Source organism: Emys orbicularis, chromosome 20 (assembly GCF_028017835.1).
Source record: "Emys orbicularis isolate rEmyOrb1 chromosome 20, rEmyOrb1.hap1, whole genome shotgun sequence".
NCBI classification, from domain to species: Eukaryota; Metazoa; Chordata; order Testudines; family Emydidae; genus Emys; species Emys orbicularis.
In genome coordinates this window covers 3,831,465-3,843,803 of record NC_088702.1, presented here as the reverse complement: position 1 = coordinate 3,843,803, position 12,339 = coordinate 3,831,465, and the positions used below count along the sequence as shown (strand labels likewise).

At 50.5% G+C, this 12,339-nt stretch overlaps 1 protein-coding gene across 1 annotated transcript in view; it reads right to left on the bottom strand.

The window, feature by feature from the left end:
* HDGF (heparin binding growth factor) overlaps positions 1-9,082 on the bottom strand; it is a 32,993-nt gene extending 23,911 nt beyond the window's left edge. Inside the window, exon 1 of the mRNA XM_065419992.1 lies at positions 8,829-9,082. Coding sequence (XP_065276064.1) covers positions 8,829-8,915 — 87 coding nt within the window. The 5' untranslated portion in view covers positions 8,916-9,082. The remainder of the gene's footprint in view (positions 1-8,828) is intronic.
* Positions 9,083-12,339: the final 3,257 nt, after the last annotated feature.

Below are 12,339 nucleotides of genomic sequence, written 5' to 3'. Positions count from 1 at the left end.
AAGCTTCTTAAACATTTTAAAAACCTTATTTACTTTACATACGACAATAGTTTAGTTCTATATTATAGACTTAGAGAAAGAGACCTTCTAAAAACGTTCAAATGTATGACTAGCACGCGAAACCTTCAATCAGAGTGAATAAATGAAGACTCGGCACCTCACTTCTGAAAGGTTGCCGACCCCTGAGCTAGGGGCATGATTTTCTCACCCATCTAGTTATACCAGTGCAACTCGTAGCACAGATGCAGCTATGCCAGTCCAAAGGTGCCTTAGCCCAGTATAGCTTATTCCCCTGCCTGTACGGGACTAGCTACCCCCTGTTTAAGCACCTTTATACCAGTAAACCTGCACCCTCACTGTACCACTTTAACTAGACCAGTGTTATTACAAAGGTTCTGCTGCTTTCTGTAGACGAGGGCTAAGCGATTTGCCCAAGGCCACTTAGCAGGCCAGCAGCAGAGACAGGATTCAAACACAGATCTTCCTGGCCCTAATCCCAAGGCCAGCCTTCCTCACACCCCATTTATAAATAATAATAACCCTGATTTCTTCAGCAATAGATCTTGCAGCACTTTCCAAAAGGTCAGTGTCATTATCCCCAATTTACAGATAGGGAAACTGAGGCATGGAGTGGCAGGTGATCACCCAAGGTACCCGGCAGGCCAGTGGCAGAGCCAGGAATAGAACCCAGCTCTCCTGACTTCCAGTCTGGTGCTCTAGCCACTAGGCCACTCTGCAAGCAACCCTGGAAGCTGTGCAGAACTTTGGACATGCTGGGTCTCCCATCACCCTGTAGGCATGTAACAGGCTGTTAGGAGAGGATGCTGATGGATCCAACGTTGCGCTGAGCCTGGACACCGCAACAGACTGCTCCAGAAAATCCTTTAAAGAAAAAAACTCCCTCCAGAACCCACGATGCTGCCGGAGCCCCTGTGGCTCCGAGCGGGGGGCGGCTGAGCGTGACGGGGAATCAGGCCCGAAGCGAGAGTCACACCCGGGAACAGTGTTGAGCAAACGGCTTGCGGGGGGGAAAGCGAAGCCAGAACCACCGAGCAGAGGACGTGCGAAGCCTCGGTCCTGCCAGGATAGTACTTTGAGATTCTCAGCTAAACCCAACGGCAGCTCCCCTTCGAGCTGCTGAGCCGGGAAAGGCTCCTCCCAGGAGCCCCTTTCTCTCACCCGGCCAACAGGGTTGGCCTGGCCTCACACGCGCAGCCTGGTTCTCAGCGACGCCATTGCTGGGCTTGGGGCACCGAGCCCCCTTTGTGCTCCCCAGATTCCCACTGCCAATCGCAGCAGCCTCGGGGCTGCTCTAATTTAACACTCTGGTTCTGTGCCCCCAGGAAGCAGGGAATAGCCACAGTGCAGTTCGCAGCGGTTGGGAACAGGGTGGATGCAGGGTTACGACAGTCCCACACCAGCCAGGGGGTTCCCCTACTCAGGGGCAATTTTCAAGGGGACATTTCAACCCCTTCGGCTGGCAGAGTGGCCTCAGCGTCACTGAGGATCAGGCCCCCCTAGAGGCACAAGGTAACAGACCTATCCCAGGTGGATCCAAAGCTAATGGCTGGGATCCGAGAGTCCAGCCCCTGGCAAGGTCTCCCACTGAAGCCGCTGGGAGCCGAGAGCGCTCGGCACTACGCCGGGGCATCCTGCACCCTGCAGAATCGGGCCCACAGGCTGCTCAACCAGACCTTGCGGCAATCGGTGGCCCCTGGCTACAGCAGAGCCTCGACTTTGTCCAGGTGGGGCCAAGCAGCGCACCAGCCTGGCTAGAAAGCTGCCTCGCCCACCACGGAGAAGGGCGTGGCTCAGGCAGCGTTATCCAGGAGGGCCTGGCTGCTGCAAGGGGCAGAGCGCAGCGACCCAGGCGCCCGCCCTGCAGCCGCTCCCAATCCAGCACCGCACCCACCCTCTGTGCTTGTATCTGGAGCGAAACGTTGGGACTCGCCCCGCAGGCCAGGACCGAGAGGGCAAGGCTGGTCCTGCGCTTGAGGCACTCGCCTGGGAGAGCCAGGTTCAATTCCCAGCTCCGCCACAGACGCCACATGCCCTTGGGCAAGTCCCCTATCATTAACAGATGGGGAAACTGAGGTTGACAGGGGTGGCAAGAGGAGGATATTCAGGTGGCTGCGGGCGGTGCACAGGTAGCCCGAGCATTCGGCATCATAGGGTGAGACTGGAAGCCAGAGAGGACCACAGGGTCTGTCTGAGTCCAGCAGCCACAATAAAAAAGCCTCTTTATATTCAGCCGAGTCCTGTCCTTTCACTGCTTCTGGGGATGCGGCCGCCACCTCGCTCTGATGCGGGGGCTGAGACCAAACCCGGGATCCCCGTCAGAAATTGGCAGGCTGGGTTCCGCGTCGCTCTAGAAGGATCGAGAGAGGAGAGAGCCCGGTGGTGTCGCTGCAAGGAGACAGCAGGGGCCTGGGCGCTGATTCACATGGCGTTTCCCTTTAAGAGGCTCCCGACTAGTTTCTCGCCTTTCAGAACAAATGGCGCGGCCCGCGGAGACCTGCTCCTTAAAGCGGCAGCGGAGCCTGGGGCCTGCAGCAACAAGGCCAACTGGATCCGGTTTCTTGTTTAAAGAGGCAGGGACCACAAGGAAGGAAGCGCCAAGAACAGTTGAAGGGCCCAATCCTGCAGGGTGCCAAAGATCCACCTCCTCCCCCAACCTCAGCATCCAGCTGCATGAGCCTTTTACTTAAGCCTCTTGGGGCCACGATTCTGAAAGGTACTGAGCACCTTTCCCCCCCTCCCCTGGAAGGATCAGGAGCAAACCTGCAACACCTCCTCTGAATTCTCTGTAAATAAATCATGTGGCTGTAATTAAGAAGGGACTTGGATCCCATAGCTGCAGAGGGGACGTCCCTAAGGTCGGGAACGCAGCGCGACTGTAGCCGCTGTGCGCTGCACGTATCCCTGTATTGCTATCTGCACCGAAAGGCCCCAACAGAGATCAGGGCTCCATTGTGCCAGGGGCTGCACAGACAGAGGGAGATGCAATTCCTGCTCCGCAGAGCTGGAATTCTGAACAGACACAACCAAGGTCTTAAAATCAAGAGGAAGAGCGGCCTTGTGCTTGGGCTACGAAGACCTGAGTTTTATGCCCATCCCTGCCACTGGCATTCTGGGTGACCGTTCCTCTCAATGCCTCAGTTTCCCCTCCAACTGCTTGTCTATATTTAGATTGTGAACTCTTTAGGCAGGGACTGTCTCTTATCACACGTACGTACAGCGCCTGGCACCATCTCAGCCTTGGTCGGGGCCTCTAAGTGCTACCATAATCGGTGTAATTATTAGTACGGAGAACAGAGGCATAGAGAGCTGGAGCAACTGGACCCAGCTGACCGGGAAACTGAACCTTAATCTCCTGAGTCCCAGGCTAGTACCTCAACCACAAGGCCAACCGTCCCCTCCATCCCTTAGGTTACAAATATTATTTCATGGGTTAGGTTTGTTGGGATTTGTTTTTCTTCTAGGTGGTAGTGGTGATGTTCGTTTGGTGGGCCTTTCAAAGCTGCCCAAGTCCCATCATGGGAACTGGGAGTTTAAACCCACTGGGGATCCCGGTAAATCTCAACCTAAAACTAAGGAGACATGTTAACAGTGAAGGTTGGTTAGTCACGTTAGTTACAGTGGAGCCGAGGGACCAGCCAAGAACCCCATTGTGGTAGGTGCTGTACAGGATCCCGGACTGCTCCTGCCCTGAAAGAGCTGACGACTAAATGAGCTATGATCTAATAATCTGGCTTCCAAGCTGTCCCCTCTGGTCACACCTCGCTCCTGTTTATGTCTCTCTATTTTTAATTTATTGATGGTCTCTTTAGATTCCGCTCACACCTGATTTAGACCTGGGGTATTTTGCACAAATGCACCAGACCAAAAGACATTAAAAAAAAAAAAAAAATTCTTTAAGATGTAAACAAATTGGCTCATTTTTCGTGTGGGCAACCCTGCTCGGTCTACTCACATGAGTAATGGGATTCTCTGTGGGAGTAAGGCCAGGAGTCTCTACCCTTTCAAGGCTGCATCCTGCAGACATTTCCTGCCCTGACGAAGGATTGCTCACTGGCAGGGGAGTTGCAGGATATTCGCTACCGACAGCAGTGCTTACTACTACGAGCAAATCTACGGGGTCCTATTCCCCACTGCCCTGAAGCTTGTCATGGCCTTTATACCAAGGCAAACAGAGAGAAGAACGCTGCCGTTCTGATGTGGGAGCCTTTTACATCACTTTGCACTGGTGCGAATGGCTGCACAAGGTGCAGGGAACAGAGGATCCGGCCCCTCATCTTCACACGGCTGCAAAGGGACAAACTTGATTCTGGCATCAGAGACATAATAGCCCGTGAGCTCTTCGGGGCAGGGCACGTCTCTCGCGGTGTGTCTGTGCAGCACCCGGGGGCCTCGAGCTCTGACTGGCCTCCAAACAATTAATAATAATAATAGAGCAGTTCTTTGTGTGCACTGAGCTGATCACATGCCCAATATGAAACCTGCCTGTGTTCCCCTCCTCCCCCACCCCCACGCACTGGTTTTATAATTTGATCTACAGGGAGCTCAGGCAAGCTGGCTCCCCCCGCCGAATTCCCAGTGACACCGCGGAGAGGCCCGCTTCGCCCCGCCCTGAGGCGCGTCGAGGGGCCTGAAAGTGGGTGCTCCTGTACTTCACCCCCTCCACACGCGCCTAGGCCCCTCTGGGCAGCGTAAGCGAAGAGGAGAATCTGGCCCAGGTCGTTCGGCAGCCCCCAAGGCCACACGCCGCCAAAGGAAGAGATTTTCCTCTCCTGAAGCAAAACTCCAGCCGGGAATTAAAAGACACGTCCCTTTGGGAGGTCCCGGAGAAACGCAGCAAGCCTCTCTCGCTCCTTTTTGGCAACCCCCTTAATCGGGCTGGGAGAAATGTACCAAATTCGAATAGCAAAATCGATGCTCCCCTCAAGTCGGAGATCAAAAGCCCCCAGACAAGAACTCGGCCCAAGCTGCCCCCTTCCCATCCCCCCAAATAACCTCCCCACCCCCCCACGCTGGAAACTCTCAGAATGTGAGGATCACTTGTTGGCTCCTCCTAGAAAAGCTGCTTTCAAACACATTTCCAGGCCAGAGCCAAGTTATAATCCCCCTGCCCCTCCCCCCACACGGCATGAAACCAAGCACAAGTAATTCCACAAAAGCCAGGAGGTGAGGGAGGGGCGGGGGGCTGAGCTGCAAAACTCAGGAGGTTTTGAACCCTCTCGATGGCTTTCAAACACGCTGCTCTTTGGGTCGATTTTTCCATTTGAAATCGCTTTCGTTTTCAGCCTGTCCTGTCTGCACGGAGGAGGAAGAGGGCGGGGGCAAATCCTCCAAGGAAATTTTAAACTGCATCATCAACCGCTTAAAAATAACCAGCAACGTCTTCTGAAGCAAGAGTCTGTCTTCCCCACCCTCTCGCCCAGGAGCGACTGGATTCCTGGCGAAGTCCGTCTCTTAAAGATCTGGAGCTGGCTTGCCGTTGAAGTGCATGGCGAAGGCTCTCGCTGTCTTTCCGTAAGAGCAGGATCGGGCCCCAAGAAGCCCAGATAAAGCAGCTAGGAAAACCTCAGACCCCCGGGGCAGATACGCTGCAGCCCCTGCTCACCCCTATGTCTGGGGACATCAGCCGGGCTCAGGACAGCCAGGGTGCAGGCCCCAGTTCTGCAAAGCGTTGCGCATGCTTAAACCCCCGGCTATCAGTTAAGTATCAGGGGGTAGCCGTGTTAGTCTGTATCCACAAAAACAACGTGGAGTCCGGTGGCACCTTAAAGACGAACAGATTTATTTGGGCATAAGCTTTCGTGGGTAAAAAACCCACTTCTTCAGTTATGTACGTGCGCCAAGCGCTTTGCTGAATCAGGACTTCGGCCTGCACATCGGCCCGATCTTACTCCCGTTACTATTAAACGACGACACTATGACAGAGCTAAAAAGCCTGGATCAGGACTTCACCATTGGCTTGGATGGGCCCAGCCCGGGGAGCGGCAGAACGCTCCCCCATAACGCTCCGAATATTTATATTGATTTTTAAAACGTAGGTGTCCACACGCGCTCCAACCAGCCCCACCCTGGTTCCAGTTCAAACAAGGGCAGAACTCCTGCCAGCGGCAACAGAATCAGGCTCCCTGCACGGACCCCGAGCGGCGCCGATCCTGAGACGGGAGCTACGCGGGGTCCAGAGGCGCTGATCGGGCTGCCGAATCGGGGCAATCGTGTGTGAATCCCACTTTCCGATATCCAGCTGTTTGGACACGGCCAGTAACATCAAATCAGGCTCGTTATGAAATAACAAAGTACTTTTAACCTGAGCAGCACCACCTAGGAGCGAAATTAAATTATAACAACTTCTCTGGCAACGTAATCCTATGGCTGTGCTCTGCACCTCTCGGTCTCTCCTAGGATTTTTGCTCTACTGTAGCTACATCAATGTATTTAGGGACACTGCAACATACCTCTACCCCCAACATACATAAGCTCCACTGGTGCAATATGGGGCCTGTACTGATTTTTTACCTCCTTCACTGGTTAACCCCATTCTGTATCAGTGCAGCACAACTGCATTATAGGGTTTTGCTCTGGTGTATCATCCCACTGGGGTACAATTCCCTACCCCAGCCTCACGGTGTCTGGCACACCACGTGACTCTAAGGACCCCACACATGCTCAGAAATTACACGTGGGACCTATGTTACAATCCAGCAACACACACACACAGAAAACAGGGCCCTGATCTCAGTAAGGGAACCAAATGGTCAGAATTCTGAGCTTGTGGGCCTATGACCCAGGTCTATTAATAGAGTTTCACTCTAACAGAAGCACAAAACTAAACTAGGTCAACATAAGAAGGAAACGTCTGGTCTGAAGTTCTGGTTTGGTTTTGGTTTGTTTTTTTCTGCCGTTAGTTTGAACTAATGAAGAAAACACACATCCACGTTCGTGTTACCAGCTTATAAGATATGTCGTCTGCAGGCCTGGTCTGACAAACCTTCCCCGCCACAAGCAGGCAACGGACCAGCACACGTGCTTCCAGAATTACACCCGCATTTCCTAGGCTGAGCCAACAGCTTCGCAGAGAAACTTTCTTAGCACTAGCTGGGCATTTGCTGTTTAGTACCGTGCAAAATTAAAATTCCAACCAATCAAAGGACAAAGGAACCCCCAAAAGGGCCAGATCCTGAGCTGGTGTAACACATGGGAGCTACTTTACACCAGCTGGGGATTTGGTCCACAGGGCCCAGGGGGCCTAAATGGAACTAGTGTGCCTTTAAATGAAATTTACAAGATAAATAAACAACAACCCTTAAAGCTCTAACAAAGCCTGCAGAAGCAGTTACCAGAGACCCCCGGACTACAGCTTTAATTCTATTTGGACTCTAATATTACAAAAATAAAAAAAGAGCTCTGTTTGTTGCACTGAAGATGAAATATGACAATCCCATTGGTACCCCCTCCAATTCCCCTCCTCCCACTAAAACACAACAGGGAAAGTCTAGTTTCACTTACTGTCTCCAAGGAGATTAGCAAAAAAATGCAAGAGACCCTCCTGGCAGAAAACTCTGAACACAACCGGGTTTACTTTTTAAACAAACTGCACCATTTTCATGAGCAGGCAACAGACCAAGTGATATTTATTTTTAAGTTGCAGCGGCTTTTAGCATGATCATAGAAAATATTGAGAAAGGTGAAGTCCTATAAAACAGCCACAAAAACACATTGTATATATTTATTATAATCTACTTTGACTCCCATATACATGTGTATGATCTAATTTCTGTTCCCAGAGATGTGTATTGCACAGCATGAAAACAGACAGGCCCATGTAAACACTCATGGAACACTAATCAGATTCTCGTGCACATTTTTTTTAAATATTCACCTGTCTTCCATATATTTATGAGCTGCTCTTTTGTTTCAGAGCAATATATTTATTGCCCAGCATGAAAAAGCACAAGACAGACTATATAAACACACATTAAAACAAAGTAATCGATTAACCTAGTTATAAATCTACTTTGTTCCCTACTTATTTATTATACGGCCTAATTTTAGTTTTTGCGCTCGCACAGATAACAGCATCTACACTGAATTTCTTTTTTCTATATAATTTATCTGACCTAATTTCACACCAACTATATCAAATACACCTCTCACGTGGAAGCTGAAATTCGATCCTATGAAATATGGCTGAAAAGAGATATGAAGAAACTACGAAACCTGAACGCCGATATTACACTCTCTTGGGCATAGGTAAAATTGAGAGTTATATAGATAATCTTAGGGTTTCTAATCCTTGTAAGGCAGTGCTCCATTTCTAATCGGTAGGCTCCCAGGCCCTGTTCTATCCCAGTTTTTACGGTGCTATCAGCTAATCTCTGTTTTCCAGGGCTGGTCTATGAAAGACTCATAGGTTCCCTGGCTACGTTTAATTTCAGAGCCACAGAGAGGTTTATAATCCAAATCTCCCTCCCCAGGTGGTGCCCCACTTCCAGGTCTCCGGGCCCCCATACCTATAAACTCCCAGCCTAGGTTTATAATCCCATGCACGGGCTGAGTCCAGCTCTAGGCTCCAACCCAGATGCCCAGGCTCCCAATAATCTAAATCTATCAGGCTCCCATGCCATGCCATACAGACGGGGGGGCGAGCCTGGGCCAGCCGGGGGCGCTGAGACTGGTCGGCCTTGCACCCCCCCCCTCCCCGTGCAACGTGCAAAAAGCCCGCGTTATGCAACTGGGGGGGGGGGCAGTGTCGATCCCCCCCTTTGCACAAACCCCAGCCCCGACCCCCCCCCCCCCCTTTGCAGGCTCCTTACCCTAGCAGGCCAGTGGGGGTAGCCCTTCATCTTAGCAAACACCAGGTCCCCGCATTTGTACTCCTTCTGCCTGTTGGACCGGGACATCTTCGCCTTGAGCGCCAGGCTGCTGGAAAGTGGGGGGTGGGGGCTTAGGTGTGTGTGTGGGGGGGGAGGAGGGTGAAGTTTGGAGGCAAAACCCAGCGATCCGGCAGGCAGTTCTCCCCCACCCCTCCGGAGAGCAAGCGGCCTGGGGGCGGGGGTGGGGGGGGGACGGGAGCCAGCGGCGCCCAGGTGGTGCTAGCAGCAGGTTGGCTCCCGGGAGACGGGTCGGTGCCCCATGCAGTTGTTTGTGTTTGAAATTCAATTGCTCCCTCCCTTCCCCACCCCCCCTCCCGGTGGATGCGATCGGAGGCTCGTTTGCTGATGCCTTGTCCTAGACACACCACTTGGTGTAACGCTCCCCCCCCCCCCCCCAAGGAGGAGCAATAAACTGGGGGGTTACAGGCTGAATGCGCAGAGCTCAGAGCGAACAGATACAAAGGGGTAGGGGGGACTCGAGAGAGAGACTCCAGGGTGCAGACGCTCAGGTGCAAGCAACATAGTTGCAAAGAAAGAGCCTGTGGTGCTACATTTGTCTGGTAGCAAAAGAAAATATTCCTAATCATCAAGTATCCGGGGGGGGGGGGTGGCTTCCGGGGGGAGGGATCTGGCTACAGTTGTTGCAAATCAATAATTGATCATGTTAAAAAAAAATCAATGAAGTGTCCAGCTCCCAGGTTGGTAGGGTGACCAGATGTGCTGATGTTATAGGGACAGTCACGATTTTGGGGTCTTTTTCTTATATAGGCTCCTATTTCCCCACCCCACCCCACCCCCTGTCCCGATTTTTCACATTTGCTGTCTGGTCACCCTACAGGTCGGGGAGGCGGAATCCAGCTAAATATTGTCATGTTGCACCCTACAATTATTACTCCTACAAATACAGCATCCAGGTGACTTTTGGGGAGGCTAGGAGGGGGGACTAGCCATCTAGATTTGTCTTGTTGCAAACTAATGACAATACTAATTAAAGTATTTAGCCTCAATGTGTGGGGATGGAAGCCTCCAGGTAAATTTGGCTGGTTGCAACATAATAATTAACTAATGATAAAATATCCAGCTTCTAAGGAGTTATGAACAATCAGGCAAATAACGATACAGGATTTTGGTTCACGGTTTTCAAGGTAAAGCTACAAATATCCAACGACAGTTTCCTTTCTCCTCGCCCCAGAATTAAGTCAAAATCTGGCCCCCAGTCTTGTAAAGATTTATACACCTGCTTAACTTCACATATGTACCAACCCCACTGACATCAATTGAATTTATGCCCAGGCTGTCATCAGGGCCTGAGCTGATTTCAACTTGTCTGCTACCCTGGTCTTGCAAAGGGAGGCATAGCTCATTGGCCTGCTATACCCAGGGTTGTGAGTTCAATCCCTGAGGGGGCCATTTAGGGATCTGGGGCAAAAATCTGTCTGGGGATTAGTCCTGCTTTGAGTAGAGGATTGGACTAGATGACCTCCTGAGGTCCCTTCCAACCCTGATATTCTATGATTCTAAAGAACTCTGAAACAATTTGCAGGATCAGGCTTTTGTTTTAAACCAAGAAAAAATAAATGTAGTTAAGATCCCCATTTCCACAACCACTTAAGCACCCAGGTAACTTTCCATTTGTGAGTAGCCCCACTGAGTTCCTTGAGGCTTACAAAGAGTATTTAAAAAATAACAGGAGTACTTGTGGCACCTTAGAGACTAACAAATTTATTAGAGCATAAGCTTTCGTGGGCTACAACCCACTTCTTCGGATGCATATGCACCCGAAGAAGTGGGTTGTAGCCCACGAAAGCTTATGCTCTAATAAATTTGTTAGTCTCTAAGGTGCCACAAGTACTCCTGTTATTTTTGCGGATACAGACTAACACGGCTGCTACTCTGAAAAGAGTATTTAAGTTACTCACTCATGTCAGTGATTTGCAGGAGCTGGGCCTAAATGTGTCTTGTGGCAAACAAGGTAGGAAAAAAAGAAAATACAAGACAATCCAACTCAAGATACTTTATATGGACAGAACGTTCTGGTTCAGTGCTGCTATTGGTCCTGTACAAATAAATAAGTAAATAAAGTTTCCAGCTACAGTTATGAACAATGGCACAAATACTTAAGGCCCCAACAATGAAGCTACTTATGTGTATGTGTCAATGTGGCCAACTCTGGCTATATTTAGTGTGTTCCTTAAAGCTGGAGTCATAGGATTAGGTAAGAAACTTGGCTTTCATTTAAAGAAGAGATGTTTCTAGACCTTTTGGTTGCAAAGAGAAGCTTGGAAATGTGACCCTCCCCTCCCCTCCCTGCAAGGCTCCAAAATGAAAAGGGGGATAAAAAGAACCCAAAATGTGTCGTTGTTTACAATCGCATGATTTTTAAGCCAATGACCTGCTTGTGTGGATCCGAATCCACGGTCAGGGCCTTGAATAAAGGGACTACTCACAGTGTGTGAAGTCAAGTCTTTGCAGGATGGCAGCCAAAGTTGTGAACAGACCAGAGAGTTTTAAGTCCATCGGGGTGGGAGGTTATTGAGTTGTTAATGTCTGATTCATAAGCTCCCTCTACCACACTTTTCCCCATCACTAAAATTAAAAGCAGCCAACTTAAATCAGGACTGAAACTGGTGAAGGTCTGAATATCGGGGATTTCCGCTTCTGTACTCCCCCTTCCATTTAATCAACGGACAGTCGAAAGAGCAGGGCCAGGGGTTGAATGGGGAGAGCTCCTGGCAGCTGAGGGCTTGATCTTGCAAGAGGCTGAGGTCCAGATCCTCAAAGATAATTACACACCTAAACTCCCATTCATTTCAATAGGAGATAGGCACCTAACTACCTTTGAGGATCTCGGCCTGACTGCTTTGGCCTTGATCCAGCAAAACATTGAAGTACATGAGCAGTTCCATGAAGTTCAATAAGATGACCCATGTGCTTAGCTGTAAGCATGTGCTGAAGTGCTTTGCTGGGTCAGGATCAGAGTGCTCAGTACCTTGCCGGATCAGGGTCTTAGCTGGTAATTTCCCCCCCAATGGCTTTAATAATCACCTGGATCGATCGGTCTTCAGCTGTCGTTAAGACTATGCCGATCACTACGCATCCGCCATTCTTCTCGCATTCTTGCCTTTCTTCTCCATGTTCATCCGAAACGTTGAATGATGTCATCTTCCCATCTTCTTGGAGGCCGACCAGGTGGTCTTTTCTGTTCTCGCGGGTACCACTCAGTAATGATTGTGGTCCACCTATTGTCCGTGAACCGTGCTATGTGGCCCGCCCATCGTATCTTATTATATCTGCTTTCCATGACAATATCTTTCACACCGCTGCGTTCTCTAATCGTTTCATTTGGGATACGATCCAGAAGGGAAATTCCCAACATAGCTCGTTCCATTGCCCTTTCAGCTACCGACAGCCGCTGTTCTTCTCTCTTCGTCAGTGCCCAGGTTTCACTGCC